This window comes from Drosophila montana, unplaced genomic scaffold (genome assembly GCF_035044405.1).
Source record: "Drosophila montana isolate Dmon_TW-CO22-7 unplaced genomic scaffold, ASM3504440v1 contig_1505_1, whole genome shotgun sequence".
Classification (NCBI taxonomy): Eukaryota; Metazoa; Arthropoda; class Insecta; order Diptera; family Drosophilidae; genus Drosophila; species Drosophila montana.
This window is the reverse complement of record NW_026996452.1, coordinates 983,665-1,011,169: the sequence shown is the minus strand read 5'-3', so window position 1 is coordinate 1,011,169 and position 27,505 is coordinate 983,665. Positions and strand designations below refer to the sequence as shown.

General features: G+C 46.0%; 9 protein-coding genes across 11 annotated transcripts; 6 read left to right on the top strand and 3 right to left on the bottom strand.

Annotated features, from left to right (window-relative positions):
- The first annotated feature begins 116 nt into the window (after positions 1-116).
- Positions 117-1,131, top strand: Enoph (Enolase-phosphatase). The gene is made up of 3 exons (XM_064696310.1): positions 117-567; positions 626-882; positions 958-1,131. The coding sequence occupies exons 1-3, from the start codon at positions 215-217 to the stop codon at positions 1,095-1,097; spliced, it is 750 nt and encodes a 249-aa protein (XP_064552380.1). The 5' UTR covers positions 117-214; the 3' UTR covers positions 1,098-1,131.
- LOC135438115 (uncharacterized) lies at positions 408-3,586 on the bottom strand. Its single transcript, XM_064696277.1, has 3 exons — positions 2,749-3,586; positions 1,718-2,687; positions 408-1,655 (listed from the first exon to the last, which is right to left on the bottom strand). Exons 1-3 carry the CDS (start codon positions 3,002-3,004, stop codon positions 1,205-1,207), a joined length of 1,677 nt encoding a protein of 558 aa, XP_064552347.1. The 5' UTR covers positions 3,005-3,586; the 3' UTR covers positions 408-1,204.
- A 93-nt stretch (positions 3,587-3,679) lies between these two features.
- LOC135438100 (putative cysteine proteinase CG12163) lies at positions 3,680-15,751 on the top strand. 2 transcript variants are annotated; one of them, XM_064696261.1, is made up of 6 exons: positions 3,680-3,948; positions 10,578-10,970; positions 13,981-14,111; positions 14,178-14,921; positions 14,989-15,170; positions 15,229-15,751. In XM_064696261.1, exons 1-6 carry the CDS (start codon positions 3,865-3,867, stop codon positions 15,492-15,494), a joined length of 1,800 nt encoding a protein of 599 aa, XP_064552331.1. In that variant the 5' UTR covers positions 3,680-3,864; the 3' UTR covers positions 15,495-15,751. The 2 variants fall into 2 exon arrangements, with proteins under 2 accessions (XP_064552331.1, XP_064552337.1); XM_064696267.1 differs by lacking the exon at positions 10,578-10,970 and having other exon boundaries at positions 3,682-3,948.
- LOC135438146 (myotubularin-related protein DDB_G0290005-like) lies at positions 10,977-11,619 on the top strand. Its single transcript, XM_064696335.1, has one exon. The coding sequence runs from the start codon at positions 11,025-11,027 to the stop codon at positions 11,433-11,435; it is 411 nt and encodes a 136-aa protein (XP_064552405.1). The 5' UTR covers positions 10,977-11,024; the 3' UTR covers positions 11,436-11,619.
- Positions 13,141-14,111, top strand: LOC135438152 (uncharacterized). Its single transcript, XM_064696348.1, has 2 exons — positions 13,141-13,560; positions 13,981-14,111. The coding sequence occupies exons 1-2, from the start codon at positions 13,380-13,382 to the stop codon at positions 13,992-13,994; spliced, it is 195 nt and encodes a 64-aa protein (XP_064552418.1). The 5' UTR covers positions 13,141-13,379; the 3' UTR covers positions 13,995-14,111.
- On the bottom strand, positions 15,733-18,152 carry Ttc30 (tetratricopeptide repeat domain 30). The gene is made up of 5 exons (XM_064696250.1): positions 17,988-18,152; positions 17,754-17,932; positions 16,696-17,694; positions 16,411-16,627; positions 15,733-16,345 (listed from the first exon to the last, which is right to left on the bottom strand). Exons 1-5 carry the CDS (start codon positions 18,045-18,047, stop codon positions 15,833-15,835), a joined length of 1,968 nt encoding a protein of 655 aa, XP_064552320.1. The 5' UTR covers positions 18,048-18,152; the 3' UTR covers positions 15,733-15,832.
- Positions 18,153-18,389: 237 nt separating this feature from the next.
- On the top strand, positions 18,390-19,269 carry rtp (retinophilin). The gene is made up of 3 exons (XM_064697795.1): positions 18,390-18,518; positions 18,590-18,863; positions 18,941-19,269. The coding sequence occupies exons 1-3, from the start codon at positions 18,491-18,493 to the stop codon at positions 19,206-19,208; spliced, it is 570 nt and encodes a 189-aa protein (XP_064553865.1). The 5' UTR covers positions 18,390-18,490; the 3' UTR covers positions 19,209-19,269.
- Positions 19,266-22,762, bottom strand: Mms19 (MMS19 nucleotide excision repair protein). The gene is made up of 7 exons (XM_064697739.1): positions 22,745-22,762; positions 22,466-22,689; positions 22,025-22,408; positions 21,616-21,965; positions 20,094-21,548; positions 19,602-20,024; positions 19,266-19,530 (listed from the first exon to the last, which is right to left on the bottom strand). The coding sequence occupies exons 2-7, from the start codon at positions 22,548-22,550 to the stop codon at positions 19,339-19,341; spliced, it is 2,889 nt and encodes a 962-aa protein (XP_064553809.1). The 5' UTR covers positions 22,551-22,689; positions 22,745-22,762; the 3' UTR covers positions 19,266-19,338.
- Positions 22,763-23,197: 435 nt separating this feature from the next.
- Kat60 (Katanin 60) lies at positions 23,198-27,237 on the top strand. Of its 2 annotated transcripts, none has more exons than XM_064697750.1 (7): positions 23,198-23,359; positions 24,372-24,530; positions 24,789-24,851; positions 24,914-25,529; positions 25,595-25,716; positions 26,144-26,703; positions 26,773-27,237. In XM_064697750.1, the coding sequence occupies exons 1-7, from the start codon at positions 23,348-23,350 to the stop codon at positions 26,969-26,971; spliced, it is 1,731 nt and encodes a 576-aa protein (XP_064553820.1). In that variant the 5' UTR covers positions 23,198-23,347; the 3' UTR covers positions 26,972-27,237. The 2 variants fall into 2 exon arrangements, with proteins under 2 accessions (XP_064553820.1, XP_064553828.1); XM_064697758.1 differs by lacking the exon at positions 23,198-23,359 and adding an exon at positions 23,832-23,975.
- The last annotated feature ends 268 nt before the right edge of the window (positions 27,238-27,505 follow it).

Here is a 27,505-nt window from a genome sequence, read left to right as displayed (position 1 = left end):
AATAAGGTAAATATGCATCCCTGTGTGCTGGAAAATACGCAATTGTGCGCCATGTCAATTGTAACAGTGCTATCAATGTCTTATAAGATTAATCGATTTCTAAGCACAGCTACCGATATATGTTGGCAAGCCGGTAGTTGTTAGCAGAGCAACTTAACATTTAAAACAAAATCAGTTGCTACATTTTAAATACGTTTTATAAAAAAGATTCAGCATGACAATACCAGATTTAACCGCTAAAGTAGTGTTAGTGGATATTGAGGGCACAACAACCTCAATAAGTTTCGTGCATGAAGTACTTTTTCCGTATGCCAAACAAAATGCCGAGCACTATCTGCTAGAAACATGGGAAACGGATGCGACAAAACAAATTGTAAAAGATTTGCAACTTCTGCCCCAATTCGCAGAATATGCGTCGACTCTGGGTACTCAGACCGCAGTAGACGCACAGCTTATCACTGGATTTGTGCGTTATCTTATCGAGAGAGATTTGAAGGTGACACCGCTAAAAACGCTGCAGGGTTTGATCTGGGCCAAGGGCTATGCTTCCGGCCAGCTAAGGGGACAGTAAGTTGGACCCAAAACTGCTGATTAAACTTGACAATTCTTTGCTCCCCAATTGCAGTGTATACGAGGATGTGGCCACGGCCTTTCATACCTGGCGTGAGGCTGGTCTTCGCATTGCTGTCTACTCGAGCGGCAGTGTGGCTGCCCAAAAGCTGATTTTCCAGCACAGCATAGCTGGCGACTTGCTGCCACATCTCAGTGCACACTTTGACACCAACGTGGGACACAAACAGCAGACGGAGTCGTACACGAAAATTTCCCAAATACTTCAGGTGGAACCGCAGCATGTGCTTTTCCTTACGGATGTGCCGGGCGGTGCGTTTTGTAGTAGCTTTATATTTGAATTATACTCTTATTTTCCGCTGTTCTTACCTTTTTCTCCGCTCACAGAGGCCGCTGCCGCTCGTGCTGCAGGTATGCTCACTATTTTGCTACAACGGCCTGGCAATGTTCCGCTCAGCGAGGAAGAGAGAATCGCTTATCCTGTAGTAGAAGACTTTGTGGCGCTGTACACACTAAAACAGCCTTGAATAAAGCTACGAGTTTTGTCAGAATCAGAGAAAAGTTTCAATGAATTTGTATTTTGTGTTGGGCCACAGACATTAATTAAAAACATTGTCTTGGGTTGAGCTATGGTTTACAGAAAGGCGCGATCGACGCTGCACAAATCATCGCCGCTGTCGTGCGGCTCGGGCGTCTGTTCTACGTGGCGACGACGGGAAGTGGAGCGCTGAGATTGCCGAGAGCTGCACTTGAGTGGAGAGCCATAGATTTTACGTATCTGTTGCAGTTTGGCCTCTGCATCGGTGACGGCTGTGGGGCATCGGCTACTGTTGCACTTTTTCTTGGACTGCTTACTCCGGCGATGTAGACTGCTCTCGCAGGCATGTCGCATGCCTTCACTGCGGCAACTGTGGCTGAGCTTGCCCACCTCTGGGCCCCAAAAGGTGGGGCCCTCTAGCAGCAGTGGCGCGGATTTGACACGCTGTTGCATCATTTGCATGTGCAGCTCGTATTGACGCTCCTGCAGCGCCTGCTCCGCCTTGCGCGTGGCTAGACGTATGGATAGCAGTGCCTTATGAGGTTCGCTGCAATGACCACAACCATTAGGTAACATTGGGAATTATTTGGTATGGTTTATTAAACTCACTTAAGTGAAAGCGATTTCCAGGCGGGCGTTTTTCGGACCTCCCAGTCAAATTGCGGCCTGGGATCGTGATACGTGCAGTTGTTCTGCAGCTCCTTAACCTTTTTGCGTGAAACCTCGGCTCGTAGTGTGGCTGCTAGATTAGGTCGTGCCACCGGATGTTGTGGGGACACACTTGATGTGCGCTTTGTTGACTGCTCTACCTCAAAGATGTTCAGTAACTCAGGCTGCTGCTGCTGGTCCGTCTCCACTGCCGCTACTTTCGCTTTTCGAGCACGTCGCCTGCGCACGCGACTTGAGCCTGAAACGGCACTGCAGCTGCTACGCTTGGAAGATGCCGGCGGGGATTCGATTTGTAGCTTGGGTACCTCTTTAGTCGGAAAATAGTTGCTCAGCGTTAGAAGCTCCATTTTGGGCGTTGGTGTCGCACTGGCACTCAAATCATTAACACTGAAGCATTTTCGCAGCATTTCGCTGCGAACTTTTGCGCGTGCTGCGGTGTGCATAGCTGGTACCTTGACTGATGGCGCAGTTTTGCTGGCTTGCGTGCCACTACTGGTGGATTTGGGCCGCTCGGCATTGCGCTTGAACTCTTTCTCGAACAGCTTAAGAGATCGTTTAAAGTCGGCCACCTCAAGGGCAAATTCCTGTTTGAAATTTGCGATGCGGCTCAAATCACGCACGCACTTTTCATACTCATCGCTGGGGCAGCTAGAGCTGTGCGTGACGTCGGGAGTAGGCATAATGGGATGGTCTGCCAAGATCAGCGGAGGTATGCTGGAAGTCTTCTTTTTTAGTTTCTTGCCTTTGACGTGTCGCTGTTTGGTTATACTGAAGCTGCTGCTGGTGCTGGCGCGGGCTTCCTTTAGTTCTGGCTGTGTAGGCAGAGCGCGCAGCTCTCGGCTGGTGGTGCGTAGACTTTCTAGAGTTGAGTAGAATTCTGCTTTGTGTAGATGTTTCACCTCACAGTAGTCTTCAAAAATATTTCCAATTAGATAATCGTTTGGGCCAAATGTATCATAAGTAACTAATACCTGGTATGCTGTCGTAGAACTTGGCCAGTGTTCTAATGCCCGTCTGATCCGTGCAGGTTAATGCCGCTGCTGCATCCTGCTGCTTGCAGCTCGATGCCGACGCCTTGGTCTTTTTACCCATGCATAGCTTGGGACGATTATAGACGGGTGCCGGACAATTATTGCATGGATCTATAGGCACTTTGACACAGGAATTCAAATATGTTCGGCCCATGTGAGTGCTCATATCTGCTCCAGTGGAAATTGTTAAATGCATTGCGCTTTATCAATATTTTGGATCCATTATGTTTGGGGGTCACTGTTGCCAGCGGTTACCAAGCATTGCTTACGCCTTGTTTTTGAACATATCCGTTTTGGGCAACGTATCCGCACGGTTACGCACCATTTCCTGGTTTCGGGTTCTGTCATTCTCCCACGCTCTTGTACTGATTTAAAGTTATGAAATTGGTAGTAATGACTTTCATATGTTATGATAATATTCCTAAGGAACAAACTGCGAAATTCTTCCATTTTTATTTCAGCTTTGATTTATATAGCATATTCCATATTCTACTAAAGATGTAAGTTTTCGCTCGTTGTCTGTGGTCACCCACATTGAACTATCGCATTGTGACTATCGATTGGTTAGCTGCTGGGAACTGCTACGGATCTGTAAGCACTTTGTTAGCAGGTGTTAATTCCAACATTTGGTTGCTTTTGCTATTTTGCAACAAAGTTCGCTGCTGGCTAGAAAAATATATTTAGTTTAAATTAACACTTGTATTTTTCGCATCAAGCCGAATTCAAATAATGAAATATTCAAAATGCAACAAATCTTCAACTTCAAACTGCAACAGAATCACGTTAGCGCCCGCTGTTATTAGCATTATGAAATGTAAAGTTAATAGATGAGCAACGGCTGCTTGACAGTGCGAGTTCGTCAGTGAACGACGACGGTTATTGCGATTTGTAATATATATATGTGTGTGTGTGTAAAAACTAAACAAAATTTATTGAAAGTGGCGTAAATTGCGACAAAACAAACAGTCTGTTCCATCTGTGTACGTGTGAAATTGCGTAAAATCTAAACGTTTATATTGTCGACAATTACGACACAAAACAAAACAACTTGTCACAATGAAGCTGTTCGCAGCAGCAACAGTTGCGCTCTTTCTGTTGGCCATAATCCAAACGACGCCAGCGGATGCCGAGGAACAGGAGGTGAGTTATGTTTTTGTTTATGATTCACAAATGTTTTGGACAACAGCTTAACGCTTTTTGAGTGTAAATGCGGTTGTAGCAGAAATTACAATTTACAGAAATTGCGTTATTTTCGCTCGCTTTGCTGTTTTTAACAATGCCGACACACACAAACACAACACAAGCAGACACAAACACAGCACACTCACACGGCTACACTAACACATGCATGCTCGCGTACGCCATACTTATTTACTTTTTGATTGTCTCCTCGTCCACACATTAACTTTGATTAGTCAGCAAAAGAAAATCGTAGGCATAAATAAAAGGCTGTAATGGAAAGATACATAACTTTAAGAAAATAATTCTGTTATGCACGTATACATATAGATATACATAAATATCTATATTTATGGTGCTGGCGTTTTAAGCGCTTATCAAATTTGCAATTCTCCCGTTTGTTTTTGTTGTCGGTTCGCCTCGTCTGTTTTCTTTGTTGCGTCGCCATTTCAGCTTAGCAATCAGCTGTTGTATCAGTTTGACCGATAGAATGGGGACCCCATTGATCTATCCTATATTCTTTCTATTTATGAACCAGAAATTGCGTTTTAGTTTGGACTTATTTAATGTTTATTTAGCAATTAGTGCAATTTGAACTGTTTTTGTTGGCTGATCAAATGTCGAATGAAACTTTACTTACATACGGTATATCAAGAACGAGTTATTTCTAATTCCCGTAGGAGAAATGTTTTCAAACAAACATGTTGACTCATTCATATGAATATACTATAAGCGTCTAATTGCATTCCATGCACACATGTCCCCACTCCCCCACTTGGATACAAAAACCTGTTTAATTCGCAATTAAAATGTAAAATTTTAATGAATCAGCAACGGTATATAACTTGTTATTACTATAACAATAGGCAGCATTTCACTTAGTTCACTCTTTCTCCAGCTAAAAAAGAGTAGAGTGAACCAAAAAATCAGATTAATGAATTGCAGGCTGTCTGTGGCAGGAGGCGGGCAAATCAAGAATTTATAGGCTCTCCCTCACACCCCCCAATGGAAAACCGTAGCCCCGCCGGGCATAGTCATCAATTTCAATTAAAATGTTTTCATTTGGCAGAAAAACCAGCTCGTGTATAATACAAAAATCAAGAAGCTCAATAAATGATTTCATTTTACATATGAAACGACTTTTTTTCTGAAGCGCATAATTTTATTATTGTTTTAATTTAAGCCGACTTTCAGTAAGAGTAAATAAATTTGTGTTATGAAATACTTTATATGCAGACCACTAAAGCTTAAATTGAAATATGATATTAAAGAACCAAACCTGTTTAACACGCATATATACCCTAATGTTGTCAACATTATAACTACTAAACGTATACTCTACAAATTTAAATAAATAAAATAGAGAGACAAAGAAACTGTCAACGATTTCCATATGCGAACAAACACAACCGAACAATGCATAAAAATATTTACATAAATGAATAAAATGCGGAACTGTGTGAATAAATGTGTGAATATACACACACACATGGATATACATACATATATTCATATTCATTCAGTCAGAGACAAAACTTGCTCTCAAAATTGCAAACCAAAGCAAAATAAACTTATAGCTGGAGCTCAGCAATGTAGAGGAACCGTCGCCGGAGGCGGCTTTATGGCTTTCGTCCAACTGTTTTTGTCATTTAGGAAATCAGCTGCGAATGATTCAGAAACACAAACGGCATCCGTTTCAGTGAATTCTGAGTTTGCCAACAAATTGTCAGCAATTGTCAAATACGATTCTCTTTGCCCGGCTCTATATGCAAATTGGATTCTCCCTTTCTCTTGAGTAAGAATTATCGAGGCAATTTCGATCCCATTGTGTCATGTCGCCTAATACGGCAAATGACGTTATTGAATCCACTAAACGGCCCCTTACAGCACCCAATATCCCCCCCCCCCCCCCACACACACAGGCACAGCACAAATTATCACCCGGGGGAGTATTGAAGGCAAAGTTTATAATGAGTTTCACATGGAATCCATGGCCGAGCTGTTCAAAGTGTGCCCGCTGTGTGTGATTGGTAAGTTTGGCAAAGGATACCGTCGAAGGCTTAAGTTGCATAGAGTCACCCAGCACCTACCATATCCAAAAATTGTAGAATACGCATACACTTAGAGAAACTGGAGTTTACATTTATAATGCCAGTAAAGAGTAGGAGATGTCATACCCTATTCCTCTTAAAAATTGCCTTGTTAGGTTAAGAAATTTGTACCTTGACTGACCTTGTTTATTTATTAAAAACAAGGTCAGTCAAGGTACAAATTTCGGCCAGATAAATTGATGAAACTTACACTTAGACAATAAACAGAGTAGAACGCTGTCGAATGCGGCTGACTGCAAAATAGTCACTTTTTACTCGCAAGGGCTGTCGGCTAAGAAGCTCTGGTGCAGAGGGCTCAAAGAAAGAGCTTTGGCCAAGGTGAATGTGGTCATTAAACATGCGTCTAAAAATGCGGCAGAAGCGTATGTAAAACACACACGCTTATTCAGCTCCTAGAAGCGACTGACCTTGAGCAAAAGAAAACGTAACCAGCAAGAACAACACCGAAGACTAATTACCCTTGCAGGCATATACATACATAGCTTAGAAGGGTTATTATATACAATTTTTATTTGCCCTTCCTGCTGATCAGGAATATATTCGAAAAGTTGATTGTGTCGCGGGAGATGTTTCGTGACAAAGCCGTAATACCCTCTGTAAGGGTATGTTAAGCTGTTTGCACAATACCCGCTAGCCAGATGCCCCTCCCGAGCGCTGGAACCTATCAACCCGGCTGATGTTGACAGTTTTTGGAAATACCGGTTTTTATGTGACATTTTTTTTGTGTGTGAGCATACATATTTAAAAATATACGTTTGACTTCTGGCCAAGTTTATTTATTTATACGTTGGTAAACTCTTTAATTAAGCCTTAATTAAAATCAACGGTTTTACGGCAAATTGGCAATTTATAAAATTGCAATTTGCGTTGTGAGGCCTTACCATTCGCGCGCTGTCTCATTTTTTATACCCTTGCAGAGGGTATTATAATTTTGTCTCAAAATGTGTTACGCATAGAAGAAGACATCTCCGACCTAATAAAGTATATATATTCTTGATCAGTATCAACAGTCGTGTCAATATAGCCATGTCCGTCTGTCTGTTTCCATGCGAACTAGTCTCTCAGTTTTGAAGCTATCGTCATGAAACTAGGCATACGTCCCTCTGGCTGAATCGGATGACTATATCACATAGCTGCCATAGGAACGATCGGTTGAAAAGTAGGTTCTTGTATGAAAATTTTCTTTGTTAATTAAGATAGCTTGGCCAAATTCGGTAGTTATTTGTTTTACTATGCTTCTTATATATATGCAAAATCTTATCAATATCGGACCACTATATCAAATAGCTGCCATAGGAACGATTGGTCGAAAATTAAGTTGTTCTATGGAAAATTTTTTTGTTTTTCAAGATATTTTCGTCAAACTCGGCATTTTTAAGTTTCACTATGCTCCCTTAATCTATGCAAAATCCTATCAACATCGGACTACTATATCATATAGCTGCCATAGGAACAATCGGTCGAAAATTAAGTTGTTCTATGGTCAACTTTTTTGTTTTTCAAGATATCTTCACCAAATTGCTCCCTAAACTTATGCAAAATCTTGTTTACATCAGACCACTATGATAAATTTTTTTATTTTTCAAGATATCTTAACCGTACTCGGCATTAACTATGTATTTTCCCTGTGCTTCTTAGATACGAGCAAATCATTATGAGTATTATGAAAGGGTTCGGTCTGCAAGGGTATTAAATATTCGGCGTGCCGCAGATAGCGCTTCTTTCTCGTTTATATATTTATTTGTTTTTTACATCAATTCAATTAAAGTTTTTCAACATTGCATCAGCTAATGCCCCAGCGCATCTCTTTTATGCATCAGCCCCAGCCCCCAACGCAGTGCAATATTTATTCATGAAAGCCTGTTAACACCGATGCGCAGCACGTTGCAGCAGCAGAAGCAGCATCAACTGCAGCTGCAACAGCAACTTTGGCATCAACTGTCAGATGCGAAAAGTTTCGACATAAGCCGGGCCAATGTGAACCATGAAAATGCTTGAACAACTATAGCTAGATGAAAAAATACAACTCAGAATCTATTAGAAATTTGTACTGCCGCTATCACACTATAATTCAAATATATTTCGAATTGTTCAGTTTTGATGGGCGTGAACTAATTATCGAAAGTTATAATTCACTCTGATGCGCAAACCAAGTGTACATTTAATATGCTCCAAGGAGTGAAGCTTGGCTGGTTGTGTGTTCCTTGGTTGCGCATTAAGTTGCCAGGACAACCAAACGGGGAAGCCTTCATAACATGGCCAACTGGCAATCTGCAAAAGCCATCAGCGTCTTTCGACGCCCTGTACCCATTGCAATGGCAAAAAAAGGGTATATAGAGAGTATAAGGCCTAGTGTTTCAAGTTATAGTCAACTGCAAATCCATCGAAAAGCATTTTCCAATAAGCATAAGTCGCTAATTAAAAGAGCCACCAAATTCGGTAGTAAGGTTCTTGTAACCATTCAGACATAAGGAATATTTTTATATTATAGTATAGGCATGTTTGGAGACTATAATCAAGCACTGCCGATTTGATATAGATCGAATGTTAATTTAAGCAGAATACAGGATATCTGCTAGTTCAGTTAGCATGCCTTATTTGTGTTCTATGGCAACTTTGGGGTGTTGCTTAAAGTGCCGTAAAGTTTAATTGAAAAACAAGCTGCAAACAAGCTGCAGCAGTAGCAGCAACAAACTACATCAACAATGCCAAGACCGAATCAACTCAACCAACCACCCACACCCACACCCGCACCCACACCCGATGCAGCCCGCAAGTCCCCCGCACACAACATAATCAGCTCAAGCATCAGCCAACCATCAACATAGTTGATGCGGACGCTGACTGCGCTGTCATTGCCGCTGCTGGCGTTGACTGCTGCAGTGACGCAATCGCCGTCAAAAAGTTTTTTTTATGCACTTTTCGGCTTTTTGTCACGCTGCAGACACAAAACGTCAGCCGCAATGAGGATGAACGACCGAAACGTCACCATGCTGTAAGCTATGCAATCTCAGCTCTGCCCTCTAGCTCTCGCTCTCCCTTTCCCTCTGGTTCTATCTTTGTCTGCTGCTCGCTCTTTCTCGGCTGTATTTGTTGTTTTCAGTCTTTATTTTATGCTTTTAATTCGTAAATTATTCAGCACTGACTTCGCCCCTTGCCGTCGCCGTCGCCATCTGTTGTCTATTTGCTGCATTTTGTGGCTCATCATTTATCGATGAATTTTGTTGTTGCAATCCTCAAACTAGTTTTTGGGTGCAATGCGGTGCGGCGGGGTGATGTGCAACCCATTTTGCATCGTCGGTTAATTAGTTTCTGTGACCTGCCGCAAGCTCAGCGAAGCGTTGCTCCTCTGATTGACTTAATTGGCCAAATGTCTCCTCTATCTCTGCACACACTCCACACTCCCTACTCGATTTCTCTCGACCTCCGCCTCTCTGCGTTGCGGCAATGTAATTGCAATTATGCTGAGTTCATTAGGCTGTCCAAAGGGAGGAAACCTGACACACAATTAAAGCTGTTGCCAGTTTTTAAATCGTGTCGTAATTACATATGTATATCTATTGATTTTTAACTGCTCTCCTGATTTCCACCGAATAAAGCTTTAAGCCTATTAACGAAATATCATGTAAGTATGTACATGTGTATTTATGTACATATACATATGTATGTCGGCGCTTAGTGATTGCTATCCATTGTATTCGCAATTTTGCAGCACAGAAACTTCTCAAAACTTCCTTTAGTTTAATTTCACCAATCTAATTAGTCACTCAAAATAGTGTAACTATTGTTCTCTCCGTTACTCTTCTTCAGTCAGCGCTCTACGATCAAACCTCGCTCAGCAGCAGAATCTCTCTCTGTCTATGCTACTATGCTTACACTCAATCGCAAATTCTCGGTACAGACATATGTACATAGCGAGCTATGACGGGCATCTACAGCAACATGCAGTAAACCATCTGCGGCATACATACATATGGATGTACATACATACATATAATGTTAAAAGTACTATTGGTTGTTTCCAGGAAAAATATTTTGCATTAAATTGAATACAGATTTTCTACAACTATACGCGTACGAAACAGTTATCTTGTGTATAAAATTCAGCTTTCTAGCTCTCACGTTTTAGGCTGTGCCTAAATCATCGGCCAGCTAAATTAACGTGATATTAATGCAATTACCATATAATATAGTGGGTTAAGCACTTAATTACATAAATCATTTACCCAAGCTATTAACCGTTTTGATCCATGGTGCTGGCACACACACACGCACACCCACATACACACATTTAGCAATTGCCACTGTAATTGCAATTGCTTTGCTGTATTCATTATAATGCCCATGTTCCAAAATTGATGTTCTCTCTCTCTCTCTCTGTGTGTGTATTCTCCTTAAACAAATTTGTGTTTTGCTTTCTGTTTTTGTCTTTGCACACACACACACACACACAAAAAACACACACACATACACACGCAGACGAGCACGGATGAGGCAGGGATCAGCGAGCCGCCCATCAAATTGGTACATGTACTAAATCCCGGGGAGCGGGAATATCTGTCGCCCAATTTGATTGGCGTGCAGAATATTGCGATGACATTTCTGCCACTCTCGATGAACTTTGTAAATATCATCGATGCCTTTCGCGAAATTGTGAACGGGGTGCGCTACGAGATTCTGCTGAATGCAGTGGACACAAAGGCGAAAGATGCGGACACAATTTGCCGCCTGGTCATACTGGAAAGGCCCTGGATCACCACACAGTGGGGCGACAAGCAGCGCGAGCTGGTCAACACCAATTGCAGCGATGTGGCCGACAATGCCCTGGCCGTCGATACCGAGCAGCGCTCCAAGGTGCTCAACGACAAATACGTGAGTAACAGCATCTTCAATGGCGGGCAGCGAAACGAATTGAGCGACAGTGAAATGGCTCAGTTGGAAGCACAAATTTTAACAACGGACGCGAACAGGCGACGGGTGGGCAGCTCCAGCTCAGCCGCCAGCTCAGCGACCAGCTCAGCGACCAGCACCAGCACAACAGTTATACCCTCACTAGCAGAACCCACTAATGAGCCTAGCACGTCAATTAACGGTAACGAGTCAGCCACTGATGCTGGGGAGGCGGCCACCGTGCCCACAGCGGAGCTCAATGATAATGAGAAGCGCTGGCTGGACGATATCCTATCGGTGGGTGCGTATAATTTTGAGAAGACCATTGAGCAGCAGCGCTCCGAGTTGAAGCAGCAGCAGCAGCAGCAGGTGGGGGAGGAACAGGAGCAGCAGCAGGAGCCGGTGCCGGTGCAGGAGCAGCAGCAGCAGGAGCCGGAGCAGGAGTAGGACACATTATCATTACCATCATGAGATATGAATATTACAATCATATTACACACACACGCACACCCACGCACACACCCCCCACACACACACACACACACTCAGTTCTTGTGTCGCCTATATGCAATATATACGAATACTCGTAAAGTAAATGAATACAATAAAAGGAAAATGTTATTTAATTAAATTTATTTAAGCTTCTCGTTTTTCTCACCTGCCCTGTGTTAACAGACACACACACAAACACACCTGGGCTCTTGAAAGGGGGCGTTGTTGGCATAGTCCAACCAAGCGAAGCGTCTCCCCCTCCTCCTACTCCCCGTCGCACTTATTTCAGCTTAATAATCAAATGAGTTTTCGCTTTCAAATTACGGCCGCAATCTGTTTAACCCGCCCCCTGTCGCATCTGCCCCTCTGCCCCTGCCCCTAACTGTCTATATGTACATATCTTAGGGGGGCCGACCTCAAGTGGCATGTGTGTGTGTGTGTGTGTGCGTGTGCGCCCCTTAGCAGCATACAGTGCTGCGTAAAAGTGTTCTCATTATCCTTGATGCTCTACTTTTAACCCAACACCCAACTCTGTCGCAGAGGGGCTCTGCACAGTGTCCGTGGTAGATGGAAAATCAAATTAAAAATCATAGAGCTAGAGCTAAAAAACAGTATATGCCGAATATTCTATACACTTTGTATACTTAACAGCATTTAAAAAATATATATGATATATATACTAGCAGAAATTATCCGGGTAAATCAAATTAAGTACTCCTAATGCCAGGAAGTCGATGTATCTATGCAAATAAATGAATCCAATAAATCGCATTTCAAATCCCGGACACCAATCCACGAAAAATGGCCCTTTTGTTGAGCTGGTTTGATCTGAAATCAGAGGGATTAGGGAATGCAATCGAATGTCGGGCTCAACTCAACTCAACTGTCAACATATCGAAATGCATTTTACGGGTCATTTGCCCGGTGTCCGTCCCTGAACATAAATTACGTTTTAATTCTTATTTCAATACCGAATATGTAGCCTAGGACTATGTAGAAGGGGGCAGGACATGCCGAGAACAGGCGGCTTTAATGAATTCATGTCGCGGCAGGTCAAACGGAAACAGAAGCCGACGCAGTTGGAGCCCTGCTCGGAGCCAACCCGGCAACCTACCTGGCTACCCTTTTAATTATACACACGTCGTTGCCATTACATTTCATTTCGTATTGTTGTCATTGCATTCTCCAACTCACCTGCAGTGCCCGCTGCTGCTGCTGCTGCTGCTGCTGCTCCTGTTCCCGTGCCCGTTCCCGTTCCCGTCAATAACACGCCCACACCACGCAGTAGGCCCTTGCCTCCCACCCCCCTCCATCCCGCAGCCCAACAATAATCTAGCGATGCCAACAGGCAACGTATTTCCAACCAGAATGTTTGGTTTAATTGGTTTTGCGTTTGCCATTGAATGCCATTTATATGCCACATGTCTCTATGCTCCTCTCCCTTTCTCCCTCTCTCTCTCTCTCTGTCTCTTTGGCTGGCCAAGTGAATTGGGGGTCTCCGAATTGCGGGTTTGGCAACCGTCAGAGCCTGCTGGCTGGCTGTGCCATCAGAGAAGGATTAGTGAAGCAATCGGAGGTTTTTTTTTTGCTTCCGATTTTCTAATACTCAGCAGGCGCAGCTGGAAACGTTGAAGGGGCTCTGCTGCCAGTTGGCTCCAAATTTAAAAACGTTCCTCAGTTAAGCTCAAGCAGCACACTATTCAAATAATACAGAATATTTTTACGTTTGTTACACGTTTTCTAGGTGATTCCTATTCACTGACCTGACCGAGAGCTCCTTTCAAATTTCATAGTATTGGACATATAGACAAATAATATTGTGCGTGTGTTTTGGAACCGATTCTCGATTCCCGTTTCCCGGTTCCCCCCAACCGCGTACAAAGTGGGAAAATAAAAAAAATGAAACCATCTTCGCTAATGTTGCGTCTGCGCAGTATTTGGATCATGTCCAGCTGGCTGCGCCACGAGGCTCTGGCCGCTGCTGCGATGGTGGTTCGTCGTCGAGAACAGAAACTGAAGCGCCTTGAACATGAACAGAAGCTAGAGGCTGAAGTGGGTCAAGTGGGTGTCGACTCCGAGGGTAAGCTGCGTATCGTTCGTGTGATGGACGACTACATTATCCCAGCCGAGTGTGGTTTCTAGCTGAGAGCCAAGTAGCTATCAAAATTTTCGTCAATTATCTATATCCGCATATCCGCGTATATCAACCCGCATCTGGTTATGAGGGGACGTTACGTAGCAAATATTTCTAGGGATATTCTCTTGGTCGGATTATTAATAGCCCAGTTCTCGTGACAGCTAATTATCTCGAAACTTGATATAATTTATTTTGGCAACATTGGCAAATGATGAATGAATCTATGTTTTCCCGAACTACTGTAATTTCCACGACAATAAACTGGAACAGCCGTGGTTGTCCCTTCAAGAGATCTTTCACTGTAGTTTTCCTATGTTGTAGTTATGTAGTTATCCTTAACCTCAGCTTATTTTGCCTTTGCAGCTGTCCCGCAATAGGCGTAGCCTGAACGATGTGCCCGTGGGCGGCCGGAAGCCCTACGATGAGAAACAGGCGGAGGAGCAGCTGCAGCGTACGCTGGACAAGCTCACCGCTGGCGAGGGACCGCACTACAGGTGGGTGACATCAGCTGCGTCTCAAATTTTGTGTTCACATTTTGATACCCTGTTTCTGTCGCACAGAATTGTCAAGGTCTATTCGGCCACGCGTCAGGTTGTCTCGGGCACTTTGACGCGCATCGATGCGGATCTGGTTGACAGCAATGATGCACAGCGGCGCTGCATTGTGGAGATCTGGGCGCAGCCGTGGCTGGAACAGGGCCACGAAGTGACGTTCAAGTGCCACAATCAGCCGGCCGTCCATGCTCGCCACAGCCGCTCCGTGGAGTGGGCCGAGAAGAAGACGCACAAGAAGCACAATCATCACACGCTCAACAAGGTGGACCATCTGTTCCACAAGTTCCAGGTCAAGTACAAGCGTCGCTATGCCAACAGCGCTGAGCATCAGATGCGGCTGCGCATCTTCCGTCAGAGCCTGAAGACCATCCAGGAGCTGAATGCCAATGAGCGAGGCAGCGCCAAGTATGGCATCACCGAGTTTGCGGACATGACCAGCACGGAGTACGCAGAGCGCGCTGGTCTGTGGCAGCGCAGCGAGGACAAGCCGACGGGCGGCGCGGCTGCTGTGGTGCCCGCCTATGCGGGTGAGCTGCCCAAGGAATTTGACTGGCGGCAAAAGAAAGCAGTCACGCATGTCAAGAACCAGGGACAGTGCGGCTCCTGTTGGGCATTCAGTGTGACCGGCAACATTGAGGGTGCGTATGCCATCAAAACTGGCAACTTGCAGGAGTTCTCCGAACAGGAGCTGCTCGACTGCGATTCCACAGATAGCGCCTGCAATGGTGGACTTATGGACAATGCTTACAAGTAAGTTTCAGCAATTTAAATTTCAATTATGCACTCATAATCGAAACCCTTCGAACGCCTTCCGCAGAGCCATCAAGGACATTGGCGGCCTCGAGTACGAGTCCGAGTATCCGTACGAGGCCAAGAAGAAGCAGTGCCATTTCAACAAGACGCTCTCCCATGTGCAAGTGTCTGGCTTTGTCGACCTGCCCAAGGGCAATGAGACTGCCATGCAGGAGTGGCTGCTCACAAACGGACCCATTTCCATCGGTGCGTAGACCCATACAATAATTATTCAATTTAACTCCTATTTTGATTCGCCCAACAGGCATCAATGCCAATGCCATGCAATTCTATCGCGGCGGTGTCTCGCATCCATGGTCGCCGCTCTGCAACAGAAAGAATCTTGACCATGGCGTTTTGATTGTCGGCTACGGCGTTTCCGACTATCCCAACTTCCACAAGACGCTGCCCTATTGGATCGTTAAAAACTCGTGGGGTCCGCGCTGGGGCGAGCAGGGCTACTATCGCGTCTATCGCGGCGACAACACCTGCGGCGTCAGCGAGATGGCCACGTCCGCGTTGCTGGCCTAAACCCACGCACGCCCATCTATACGTCTATATATATAAATATAAATATATGTATCTATGTTAATGTTTGAGCTACAGCACAAATTTCGTTTGGCTTGCAGTTGGCATTTCTGTGTATTTTGTTTCGTTTGGACTTTTCGTTCCAATATAATCATGTCGCAACACTTGTAATCCATTCCCAAAATCATATACAAATCTCTATAGCAGCGCAGCATATATTGAAATAAACTTAAATTACGAATTGTGAAGAAAACACGAAACAGATTTCGGATATATTTCGTACTCATAAAAGACAGACTGAATTAGCAGGTATTTTGATTGACTGATTGATGATTAACGTTCTAATTTTCATACTCGCTTAGCTTTATCAACAGCAGCCGAAGTTTTCGGGCTTCTAGTCCAATGGTAAGCGGCTCGCTGGGCGGCTGCTCCGTGGCCGCATAAATGTTGGCTGGCGTGAACAGGCCATAGGCTTCACACGATTTTAGGAAATTGAGCACCTCCTGCACGGCCGGATACGGCAGTATAATGTTCTGCTTGGCCATGCCGGTCAGAAGGCCAAGCACACAGCGTTTGACATGCAGCCAGGTGTCCGCATAGAGGCGTGCACCCGAGCCGCCCTCGAGGGCGTGGGCGATGCGCGAGAGTCCAAACTCATAGTTGGATTTGGCGCAGTACAGGGTGCCCACCACCAGGTTGACAATGCACAAATGATGATACTGCTTGCCCTGATTACCCTTCAGCTCCTCGGCGTTCTCCACTTTGCGCATCAGCTCCTCGGCCTCTTCGTTCTGAAACGTCATGATGTAGGAGACGCACAAATTGGCCAGCACCGCTGCCGACACGGACATGATCTGAAAAGAGATTCAGATTCACATGAGTATGGCCGAGGCCATATGAGTAAGCGGTGTAGATCTACATCGTCCGAGTGCTGGCGCACGATGGGCTCATAAAAGGCGGCCGCCTCTTTGTACTTGTCCTGCATGAAGAGCACGTGGCCGGCATTTAGGCGCCACACTGAGCAGATGGCGTTCTCGGAGCAGAACTCTGCGCTGGAGCGAAACTCACGCTCGGCGCCCAGGAAGTCATCCTCACGCCAAGAGATCCAGGCACGTGCCATGACCACGGGCAGATAGCTGTGGTGAGGGAAGAAGAACATATACATGCGTATATATATCGCCAATCGGGAAGAAGTCTCGCTTACAGCTCCAGCGCCTGCTCGTAATCCTTGAGCGCATCCCTGAGCGCCTGTTGCTCACTAGTTGCCCTCACCTCCTGCACCCGAGCGGCCAGGCTGCGCAGCTTACCCGACAAGCTGGAGGCGAGCGTGCCCAGCTTCTTTTCAGCCAGCTCGCCGCTGGTCTGAGCCGTAATCAGCGCATCCAGCAGCTCGTACAGATACTGCGATAGATACTTGTATGTGAGGTCTGTGTGCTCGGCCAGAATATCAGCGGCCGTCTCGTAGAGCTCGTGCTTGCAGCAGGTCAGCAGAATGTTAGCGAAAGTCTCCTTGGGGCAGGCAGGTGCGCCCAGCTGCAGCAGGAACGCCAATTTGCGTAGGCCCCCAACAGGTCCTTGGGCATCGGTCAGTGCCATATTGTGCAGCGTAACCGGATCCAGCTCACTTTCCGCGCGTGGCGGCAAATCAAGCAGGGCATCCCGTGCCGCTTCCACATTGCCATCCTGATACTCCAAGGCCGCCTTCAGATTGAGGGCCTGTGTAATTCCGGATAAGGCCATGGTAATGGGATTGCCCACGCTGCGTGCGCTACCATCCGTGTCCACCTGAGCACCAATGCCCAGCTCTGGATGATTGCGCATGCCGCGCTCCACAATCTCCGATGTGTAGTCGAGGGCCTGGGCGCGCTGCTTGCGCTGAAAGTGCGCCAGTGCCACATTGTAGGCCACCAGGGGATTGAAGCCGCCCACCTGGAGCGCCGACTGAAAACGCAGCACCGCCGCCTCGTGCTCATCCGCCTGGTAGAGCAGACAGCCCTCATCGTTGAGCGTATCGGCAGTGCCGCCGGCGCGCTGATTGAGCAGGCTCTGGGCGCCAGCATAATCCTCACTCGAATAGAGTATGGCGCTCTGCAGATGCAGGCATTGCTCACGCAGCTCCGACTCCTTGTCGCCAATCTGCTTCAAGACGCGCAGTGCCTCCGCAAAAATGCCCGCCTGGTAGAGCGACTGCGCATAGTAGAATCTGCCGAGCGTTTGCAGTGACAGCAAATGGGAACGACAATTGTTGTGCACCAGACTCACCTGTACTTGGGCTCCTTGGGCACCAGCTGGCAGAGCTGCTCATAGCAGCTGGCCGCCTCCTCGTACTTCTGGGCATGATAGTAGCAATGGCCCAGCGTGGAGAGACCTGCTCGCGTATTGGCCGCCTCGCCGCAGTTCGCAATGCACTCGATCACGTCCTCATAGCGCTTATCCTTGATCTGGTCAAGGCATGGCTTAAATAGCAGATGATGTGCAATTGGATATGTTGCTTACCAGATTGTAGATGGTTCGCGTGACATGTCCCTCGCGCAGGATTATGCCCTGATGCAGCATTTTGCTGGCTCTGCTTAGTAATGAAAATTTCTAGCTGGGATTTGTTGTGGCGCCGCTTGCCGTAGTCATGGTTACCCTTGCCCGTCTGGCTAGCCTTGGCAACGGCAAACAGTTGGCCAATGTAATGTGAAAAATGTGAATATGCGAAAAATTCAATAAAGAGAGAAACCCATGTACCTGCATCCGTATCAACGTCTAACATAAACTCCACTCACTCATCTGGTTGTAGCAGAACTTTAAGGCGAAAGAAATTCCTTTTAAGTTGTTTTCCGATCATTTAAGACCACTGTGCAATGGCTCAATATGCTAATTAGATTTAGAACAGGGGCCGCTGTGCATGGAAGCCACAGAAAAATGCATCAGTTGCAGACGCGGCACGATTAATGCCAGCCCAGTAGCTGCTCGCAACGCGTCGTGTGCAGAGTATTTCAGCAGCTGGAACAATGGCCATGGACGACTACGAGGATGACAGTTAGTGGTCGCTTTTTGTATGATTAAAAACTGCTTGTTTATCAAGCTTCAAAAACCTCATCCAATTCTAGTGAGCAGCGTGGGCGTTACCACGGCGCGCATCGAGAACCAACAGCAAAGCCACCAGCAGAGCCATCAGCAGGGACAGGGGGGCAGCGGGGGTGCCGTCAAGGTTGGCGGGTGGCGCTACGAGGACGCTAGTCGCTACATTGGCGAATGGAATCAACGCGGACAGAAGCACGGCATCGGCCATCTGCAGTTCGCCGATGGCACCCGCTATGATGGAAAGTTCCAGGAGGGACTAAGCCAGGGACTGGGTTGCCTTTGGTTTCCCGATGGTGCCAAGTGAGTAATTGTCTTGGATTTGGGTTACTTTCCACCTAAGAAGCTATTCTCAAATGACAACACATTGCTTTGTACAGATACGAGGGGGAGTTCCATCAGGGTTGGTTTCACGGGAACGGCATTTTTTGGCGCTCCGATGGCATGAAATACGAGGGTGAGTTTCGTGGCGGTAAAATCTGGGGTCTGGGTCTGCTGACCTTTCAGGACTTTACGCACGGCTTTCCACGCAACGAGGGCTACTTTCAGGACTGCCGGTTCATGAGGCGGCGTCGCTGTCCGGACGTGGTGCAGCGTGCCCAGAAATGTGCGCTAATGGCTCGTGCGCAGAGCGAGCATCCCTACTGAACAGCAGTTCAGTTCCCACCGTCCTAGACAAACATCAAATAAATAGACGCAGCTATATTAACAGTTGTGCGTATTTGCTTTTGTTTGTCAATTGTATCAATATGTTAACAACAATTCGTTTGCCGGCTTGCTAATCCCCGCTGGGCGCGCCTACAAGGTACCAGGCATTGCGTGCCTTGACCGCGGCATTCCGCACCAGGCGCTTGGGGTCGTCCAGAGCATCAGCTAGAACCAGCGTCACATCCACCTTGTGGGGCAGCAGAACATAAGTTGGATACTTGGTTATGTCATATAGCAGCTCAAGGGCTGCAATGCGCACTTGCTATGTTTCGAGAAGAGGAAATTCATATTTAATTAAAGGATAAGCTAGCGCAGGCCCGACGCTTCACTCACCATGTTAAGCTGCGTCTTTTGCTTGGACAGTTCCAGGCAACTGGGCAAAATGTGTCCCAGATGCGCCTGGAAATACGCATCCTGCTGCTGCACAAAGTTCTGGCAAATGCCCAGAGCTATGCAGAGCGAATGGGCATCATTGTGGGCATCCAAGGTCTTGAAGAGCAGCGGACCCAGCTGCTTAATGTTCAGCCTAATCACCGAATGAGGCGTTGCCTTCAGCACATAGATGAATGCCTTCATATGATGTTCGCAGCAGCTGGAAAGCTTCGTGCCCAGTTTGTTCATAATGGTGTGAAAGAATTTTTGCTTGTACAGAAACTTGACCACAGGCAAATCCAACTCTGGATACTCTGCAGCGATAATGTCAAAGGCTAAGGCGGCGGCGCTGCTCAAGGTCGGATGCTCTAGCAGATCCGTGAGCTGACAAATTAAAAATGAAAGCAGACAGTTGTTGTCAATTGTTTAAGCATAGTTGGACTTGTTACTCACATCGCTCACAATGTCGGCCGCCTCCTCGAAGCCAGCAACCACCAGACCCTTGGCTAGCCAGGCCAGCAGATGGACGGCGCGCTCGTCGCCAGCTTTGACGGCGGCTTTTAGCTGATGCGTGATGCGTTTCACTTGTTTGCGGTTTGCTTCATTGTTGTCCATTTTATTGACCAGACTGCAGAGCAAGTGATGCGCAATCTCACGCAGCTGCTCGTTATCCGTGCTTAGCGATAACTTAGTTAGATCGTCCAGCAGCCGCTCGAAATGATCATCCAAACTGATGTCCTTATGCAAATAGCCTAACAGACCTTTGGCCACGTACAGATGGGCTGTCTGGTGTAACTGCAACGTCGGCAGATACTCGCTCACAATGGCACTCTGCTCGGATAGCGGCAGCTGCTGCATAATCCGGCTCAGTGCGGCGGCAATCATCTCCAACGATGGCAGCGGCAATTCGGGCGTCTGGTTCGCCAGCTCGATGAGCTTGTGAAGTAAATTTGACTGCTGCTGCAGCTCGACAATAAAGCGTTGATCCTCCTGATTAAGCAGAGCGCTCAGCGCTTCCAAGGCCAACAGACGACCCGGCTCCGCGACAGTTTCCGTAAACAGCTGCCGCATGACCAGGTCGAGTATGCGTTGCGTGAACGCTATTTGCGGCAGCAGTGGCAGCAAATTCGCATAGATCTTACGTCTGATGAACTCGGAGAATATGGCAAAGTTGCGCATGCAAATGTCTATGAAATTGGACTGCAGCTCGACGGGTTGCAGTGCGCCCAGATTAACGGTCAACATCTTAAAGTCCAGATCAATGTGCGGATGGCTAACCAGCTGTACCAGCGCCTTGTAGATGAGGGCACGCTGCTCCTCGCTCAGCACGGGCACACACTCGCACAACACGGACAAAGCGGCGCGCTGCAGCTCCAAATCCTGTTGTTTGGCATCAAAATCGTCGCGCTCACATAGACGCAGCGCCTGTATGACATCATCCTGCAGTGGCAGCAGTATGGCCTTGTTCAGCTCCAACAGGGAATCTCGCAGTGCGGCCAACTTATAAACCTGCGCGATAATATGATAAAATCTTATGCGCTCCTCGCAACTCGTCCAATTCAGCTCGATGCCTTGCAGTTTAAGCAGAAATGTGTTGAGTATCTTGTCGGCAGCATAGGTCGCATCGCCAGACACACACATCAGGGATATAGCAGTAGCTGGATGAAAGAGACGATGATGCACATCACTCAAATGGGGCAGCACAACGCCAAGCACGGTGCTCTGATAGTTTTGGCTGATGCTGGGCACTTTGGCGGCGCTCTTCAGCAGCTCGGCGAGTGCTTTCAGTGCGCATCTAAGCACATCCGCGTTATCAGATCCTGGAAAGGTTTCAGCCTTTAATGCCTGCCAGATTTGAGCGAAATGCGGTTCCAGTGCGTCTGGTTTAAACTTAAGAGCCGCTTGATGCTGTTAAAGGCAATGGGATATCGGATTAGTAGATTTCACTATAAGGCTAAACTCCAGTGTAGCTTACCAGAAGCTCGATGGAATCTAATTTGGCCACTAAAAGCTCGCTGTCCAGCTTCTCCACGGCCAGCGATACGGTCCACTCGGCAAACTGTTCGCTGGCCACCAGACAGTTGGTCAACTTTTCGGCCAGAGCATCACGTGTTATGGCCTCCGGATCTTGTTTGCTGGGATGGAAATCAATGGGAAAATAGCAGGCGAAGATTTCGAACATCTCCTCGGCCAAATGCAGCAGTGGGTATTGCGATATAAATTCTGGCATGAAACTAAAAATTATGTCCAAATTGCGCGGATCACGTTCCCCATCAATGGAATTAATCAGCCCGTACAAAAAGTCACCCGACATCTTCACAAGCTCTGCAATGCAAACGGGTGAAGGGGTTACCACTTACAAGTCAGCAAAAAGCAAAACTCACCTGGCTGGAAATGCGATGTCAGGAACTTAAACATGTTGAACACCTTGGTGCGATCGCCACGCGTCTGCGACTGGCAGGTGGTGTACTGGAAGAACGCGTGCAGCAGGAGAGGCACACTTTCAGATGGCAGCTGCTTCATGCGCACCAAGGCATTCAGGCCCTCAATTATGGCGGGCATAACATTGTGATGATCGCGTAAACGATCCGTATAGAAGGTCGTCAGAAATTCCAATTGTTTTGAGTTCAACACATCGCCGGGCAGAGCGCTCAGCACAGCCGACAACAGATTTGTGCCGGCCACGCGTTGTTCGGTGTCCGGTGATGTCAATGCAAAGCCCAATTGCTCGGCTAGCTCAGCAATGTTGTAGGTTCCACCGGTAAGTTCTGGTTCGCAGACAAAAAGGCACTATAGAAACCAGCTGATTTGAGTGTTTCGCTTACCATTTGCAATTTGTGTGGCCGCTGCTTGCAGCTTGGATTCGCTTTTCAGAGCCTTCTCGAGTGTTGCTCGCGTGGGCGTTGTCATGCTGGGTCCGGCGCTAACGTAAGCGCTAAATTTAACACACAAATACCTTTCTTAAGCAATCTAAAGCCAAAAATATTATGAGACTCAAATGGTGTGCTCGCTTCTTTTGTTATCTATAGGGGGCCCAGACACGGTCAAGCTGTAGGTCAAACATGTTTAGTAGTTTTAACAATAAGTTAAGTTGGTTGTCTTACATTTTATGTTCACTCTTACAAGCTGCGATTGACTACGTATGCATTCATATAAATTAAGTTTAATTCTGCACGACCCCCGATTTAGTCAGTTGGACCGTATCTCGACCGCTCTTCCAATTAGAGGTGGAACTCAACTGCCGCTTTGTAGCTATCGATCGCTTTATGCAATAATCGATATTGCCACCTTGTTTGAATTGTAAAAACAGAAACAATTTCTTGTTGTTTTTTTTATTTTATTTATCAGATTATTTTTGAAAGTTTACTATATATTTGTCAAAAGTCAGAATTTACAGTGTACAAATCGTTAAATGTTTTCGACAGGTGGCAGCATTAGTTAGGTTGCCACTGTGCTAAATAAAGATCTTGGATTAAATTAGTTCTCCTTGCATTGGCAAGTGCGATATCTAATGAAATATCGGCATGCAGAAAATAATTCGATATTTGAAGACATCACTAGCATTGCGTTAGTATTAAGCAACAACAATCGCCGCAAAAGTCGCAGCACCCGTTTAATTTAGCTAATGCTTTGCTTTTAAATTTAAACAAATACATTTGTTCATACAGTTTAAGCTCGTAACGCCGTGTAACAAAGCCAGTGTACTAATGTCCATAACCGTAAGTAGGCTGGTCAACGAAAACATTGAGACACTGGACGAACTCGTCACTGCTGACGCCCCCACGTAGCGCATACGAGATTAAAATTGTTAAAAATGCAAGTGGAAACGCACACAGAATTACCTGCAGCTAATTATCGTTATTCTATTTAAAAATTGTATTTTATGTGCATTTAAACTGAAGGCAGCAAGCGGCTGTTTGTGTGTGTGTGTGTGTTTGACGAAACTTAAACGCCGCGGAAATTTGAGCTCTGTTTTTCTCTGCTTCTGCTCATTCTTGATGTATGTGTGTGTTTGTATGTGTATGTCCGCGCGCTTGTGTTAGTTTTTTTTTTGCAAAGTTTTAACGTCGCTGACTTGAAAGAATTATTCAAAAGCCTCAGCGACGACGACTCAACAAGGTCAAGCGCCTTATTTGTCAACGGCAAGGTTCATAATTATTTTATTACATTTCGCCAAACGGATTCCGATTCGCTTTGGGCTAACAACTCGGAAATGAGAGCGCGGCGCAGTTGCACGTTCTTGTTTTAAATTTGGTGACAGCAGCAACAGTGGCAACGGGTTCGAACAATTGTGCTTATAATTAGCGCACTTGCCGTCTGTGTCTACATATGTATGTATGTATTTAAGTGCTAGTACTTTTTGTAGTTGTCTTCGGTCGTTGCCATTGCTATCTTCTTTTATTATTTTCGGTTATTTTGAGGCTGAAGCATAGCGCAACCAATACTTTCCATTTTTACCTGCAAGAGTGTGTGTGTGTCCGATTGTCTCCGCCTGTACGTGTGTGCGTGTGTGTGTGTGTGTGAGTGAGTGAGTGACAAAGCCGCTGCGTTGCTTCCGTTCTATTGTCTGAGAGTAAATACAAAGACAGTCGGAGTGAGAGAGTAAGAGAACGATAAGCTTACGCATTTAAGCAGCAGTAAAAACAACAACACTGCTCATGACTTTAATTGGGACTAGTCTTTGTTTCGTTTTTGGTTACAACGACAACAACCTGTTCCGAATTTGAACAGTTACTGCGAGGTGGCAAGCAAAAGACAACCACTTGCGTAGGAATGACCGTAATGGCCAAAACTACAATTGAAGAAATATGCGAGAATGCCAAATTAGCGAGAGACATGGCCCTGACAGGCAACTACGACTCGGCCTGCATATACTACGAGGGATTGCAGGTATGAATAAAGCATAGACAAACATGACAAAAATAAAGTTTCGAGCTGCCGAAGATCAAATACCCTTGCAGGAATGTATTTCAGATGTTTGTCTGTTTATGTTTGTCTATATTTTCTCTGAAGTAGTAGCTAGATTCTGAACAGATTTTGCTTATCTGTTGATATTGGTCAAGAATATATATGCCAAACATATAATAACTTCTGCAAGGGTATATAGAGGGTACTAGAGCAATTGATTGCTAATCCTCTTTATTTTAGGGCATGCTGGCACGCCTGCTTAAGAGCACTGTAGATCCCATGCGCAAGGGCAAATGGAACATGGTGAGTGATTAGTACTGTAGTTCTTTCTTTGAGACTAAGAGTTGCCATGGTTCACATTACAGATCAACCAGCAAATCAATCAGGAGCATGCTAAAGTAAAGGCCATACAACGCACACTGCAGGACATTTCGTTGGATTTGCAAAACACAAAATTTGCCCATAAGCTGCGCTCGCAGCTAAGCGAAGATAGCAATGTGAATAAAGATCCCGCTGCATGGTTTAAGCCCGACCCTGACATATGGACGCCGCCACCGAAAGATCCAGATGTATGGGGCCCGCCCAAACCACCGCCGCCCGTTCAGACGGTGGGTCGGCGCGCAACAGCAACAAATAGCCGCCGTACGACAGCAGCCGGCACGCAGAGCAGCGGCAGACCCAGCACAATCCCACAAATCACTGCCCGTAATGGTCCTGGAACTGCGCGCAATAGTCGCCCGTCGGCCTCCACATCGAACAGTGCACGTGGCGGCATCAACGGCCGCGTGACCGGACGTAAATTGTCCACCTCAAACAGCGCCAGCAACAACAATAACAACGACAACAAAGATGATGAAGCGACAACAGCGGTCATCAATGGCTCCACAGCCGATGGCGATGCGGGCGAGCAGCAGGCAGCCGATGAGGAGCGCAAATTTCAACCCAACAATCACATCGAAGCAGAGCTGGTCGACATATTGGGTAAGAAAAGATCTCCTCAGCTGCTTAGTTAACCCAGCTAACCTATTCTTTTCCATCCTGCCCAGAACGTGATATACTCCAAAAAGATCCCAAGGTGCGCTGGAGCGATATTGCTGATCTGCAGGATGCCAAGCGACTGTTGGAGGAGGCCGTTGTGTTGCCTATGCTGATGCCCGACTACTTCAAGGTGCGTCATCATGTCACCTGCGCTGACTGAATCATCAGCAAGCGTATTTGGTATACCCTGTGGGTAATGAAAACGGAGGGTTTCATGGTTTAGAGCGAATGTATGTAACAGGCATCTCTGACCACATAGACTATTTATATTATTGGTCAGCTACAACAGCCAGTTTAATCTACACGTGTCCGTCCGTCTGCATAAACACATCTAAAGACTAAGACTAAGGAATATTACGTGCCGATAGTAGCTGGATACAGGTCAACTCATAGTCGGGTACTGACTTATTATCATCGCAGAGTGGCATAAAGCCAGCTTTAATCGCTATAAACACTTGATAAAAACAGGGAATTATAGCTGATAAGAAATGTATCTAAATTTTGAGCACTGCATACGTTTATCAATTGTTCCCTAATTCTTTCCATGTGTTATGCAGGGCATACGACGTCCGTGGAAGGGCGTCTTAATGGTTGGCCCGCCTGGCACGGGCAAAACAATGCTGGCCAAAGCGGTGGCCACCGAATGTGGCACCACTTTCTTCAACGTCAGCTCCGCCACTCTGACCTCGAAGTATCGTGGCGAATCTGAGAAAATGGTTCGTCTTCTGTTCGAGATGGCGCGTTTTTATGCGCCCAGCACAATTTTCATAGATGAGATTGATTCTCTGTGCTCGCGACGTGGCTCTGAGTCGGAGCACGAGGCATCGCGACGCGTCAAATCGGAGCTCTTGGTGCAAATGGATGGTGTGGGCGGCGGTGAGGAGCAGGCAAAAGTTGTCATGGTGCTGGCAGCCACCAATTTTCCATGGGATATTGACGAGGCGCTGCGAAGGCGTCTGGAGAAGCGCATCTACATACCACTACCCACGGACGAGGGCCGTGAGGCGTTGCTAAAGATTAATTTGCGCGAGGTGAAGGTTGACGATACCGTCGATCTGAACTATGTGGCCAATCAGCTGGACGGTTACTCCGGCGCAGACATAACCAATGTGTGCAGGTAAGTGAGAGAAGTCGCATCAGGAATGAATGTTAAATTTTATATTGTTTGTTTTTTGTTGCTTTATAGGGAGGCCAGCATGATGTCCATGCGGCGTAAGATAGCCGGTTTGACGCCGGAACAAATCCGACAGCTGGCCACCGAGGAGGTGGATCTGCCCGTGTCGAATAAGGATTTCGACGAAGCCATCAGTCGCTGTAATAAGAGTGTGTCCAGAGCCGATCTGGACAAGTATGAGAAGTGGATGAGGGAATTCGGTTCGTCATGATAGCGTTACTCGCTGATTTCAACAAACTTAGGCATCTATTTATATATATAAATATTTTTTGATAACAACCAATACACACGGATAGTTTTAACAAAAGCTTTTAAAGTGTAAACCGGCCGGACAAATGTTGAACATATTTTATATATAACATTTTGCACATATATGTATATATATGATATATGCATATGTACACGAAGCGTTGGAATTCAAAAGACTAACAGTTCTTAAAGAGGAAATATAAACAAAAAATAACAAAAAAAAAAGAATAACAAGCCTAAGCAAAAGTGAAATTGAAAGCTTAGCCACAAAATATAAAATCACTGATTTCAGACGGACCATCAAATTTGTTTGTTTGGTCCCTGAGGATTATCTAAAGCAATCATACATACATAGAGCATCTGCACGATCCTTCCAATCCTTTCCATTCTAAACTAAGCCTATTATGAACATGCCTCCTAGCCCATGGCTTCATTTAACATTAGCCCCAATTTAATCATACAAATAAGTTGTTTTTTCCATTTTAATTAAAAGTAT

Excerpts from the sequence above, each read along its gene's own strand:
- Enoph (XM_064696310.1), top strand. The coding sequence starts at position 215 with ATGACAATACCAGATTTAACCGCTAAAGTAGTGTTAGTGGATATTGAG. Across the intron at positions 568-625 it reads TCCGGCCAGCTAAGGGGACA|TGTATACGAGGATGTGGCCA; the intron begins GTAAGTTGGACC and ends CCCCAATTGCAG. Across the intron at positions 883-957 it reads CCTTACGGATGTGCCGGGCG|AGGCCGCTGCCGCTCGTGCT; the intron begins GTGCGTTTTGTA and ends CTCCGCTCACAG.
- LOC135438115 (XM_064696277.1), bottom strand. The coding sequence starts at position 3,004 with ATGCATTTAACAATTTCCACTGGAGCAGATATGAGCACTCACATGGGC. Across the intron at positions 2,688-2,748 it reads GTTCTACGACAGCATACCAG|ACTACTGTGAGGTGAAACAT; the intron begins GTATTAGTTACT and ends ATATTTTTGAAG. Across the intron at positions 1,656-1,717 it reads TGGAAATCGCTTTCACTTAA|CGAACCTCATAAGGCACTGC; the intron begins GTGAGTTTAATA and ends TGGTCATTGCAG.
- LOC135438100 (XM_064696261.1), top strand. The coding sequence starts at position 3,865 with ATGAAGCTGTTCGCAGCAGCAACAGTTGCGCTCTTTCTGTTGGCCATA. Across the intron at positions 10,971-13,980 it reads AGGTGCTCAACGACAAATAC|CTGTCCCGCAATAGGCGTAG; the intron begins GTGAGTAACAGC and ends TTGCCTTTGCAG. Across the intron at positions 15,171-15,228 it reads AAACGGACCCATTTCCATCG|GCATCAATGCCAATGCCATG; the intron begins GTGCGTAGACCC and ends TTCGCCCAACAG.
- LOC135438146 (XM_064696335.1), top strand. The coding sequence starts at position 11,025 with ATGGCTCAGTTGGAAGCACAAATTTTAACAACGGACGCGAACAGGCGA.
- LOC135438152 (XM_064696348.1), top strand. The coding sequence starts at position 13,380 with ATGAAACCATCTTCGCTAATGTTGCGTCTGCGCAGTATTTGGATCATG.
- Ttc30 (XM_064696250.1), bottom strand. The coding sequence starts at position 18,047 with ATGCTGCATCAGGGCATAATCCTGCGCGAGGGACATGTCACGCGAACC. Across the intron at positions 17,933-17,987 it reads CGCGAACCATCTACAATCTG|ATCAAGGATAAGCGCTATGA; the intron begins GTAAGCAACATA and ends TGCCTTGACCAG. Across the intron at positions 16,628-16,695 it reads TACGAGCAGGCGCTGGAGCT|CTATCTGCCCGTGGTCATGG; the intron begins GTAAGCGAGACT and ends CCCTCACCACAG.
- rtp (XM_064697795.1), top strand. The coding sequence starts at position 18,491 with ATGGCCATGGACGACTACGAGGATGACA. Across the intron at positions 18,519-18,589 it reads GGACGACTACGAGGATGACA|TGAGCAGCGTGGGCGTTACC; the intron begins GTTAGTGGTCGC and ends ATCCAATTCTAG. Across the intron at positions 18,864-18,940 it reads TGGTTTCCCGATGGTGCCAA|ATACGAGGGGGAGTTCCATC; the intron begins GTGAGTAATTGT and ends TGCTTTGTACAG.
- Mms19 (XM_064697739.1), bottom strand. The coding sequence starts at position 22,550 with ATGACAACGCCCACGCGAGCAACACTCGAGAAGGCTCTGAAAAGCGAA. Across the intron at positions 21,966-22,024 it reads GACATCGCATTTCCAGCCAG|AGCTTGTGAAGATGTCGGGT; the intron begins GTGAGTTTTGCT and ends TTTGCATTGCAG. Across the intron at positions 21,549-21,615 it reads TAGATTCCATCGAGCTTCTG|CATCAAGCGGCTCTTAAGTT; the intron begins GTAAGCTACACT and ends TGCCTTTAACAG.
- Kat60 (XM_064697750.1), top strand. Across the intron at positions 24,531-24,788 it reads TATACTACGAGGGATTGCAG|GGCATGCTGGCACGCCTGCT; the intron begins GTATGAATAAAG and ends TCTTTATTTTAG. Across the intron at positions 25,530-25,594 it reads AGAGCTGGTCGACATATTGG|AACGTGATATACTCCAAAAA; the intron begins GTAAGAAAAGAT and ends CATCCTGCCCAG.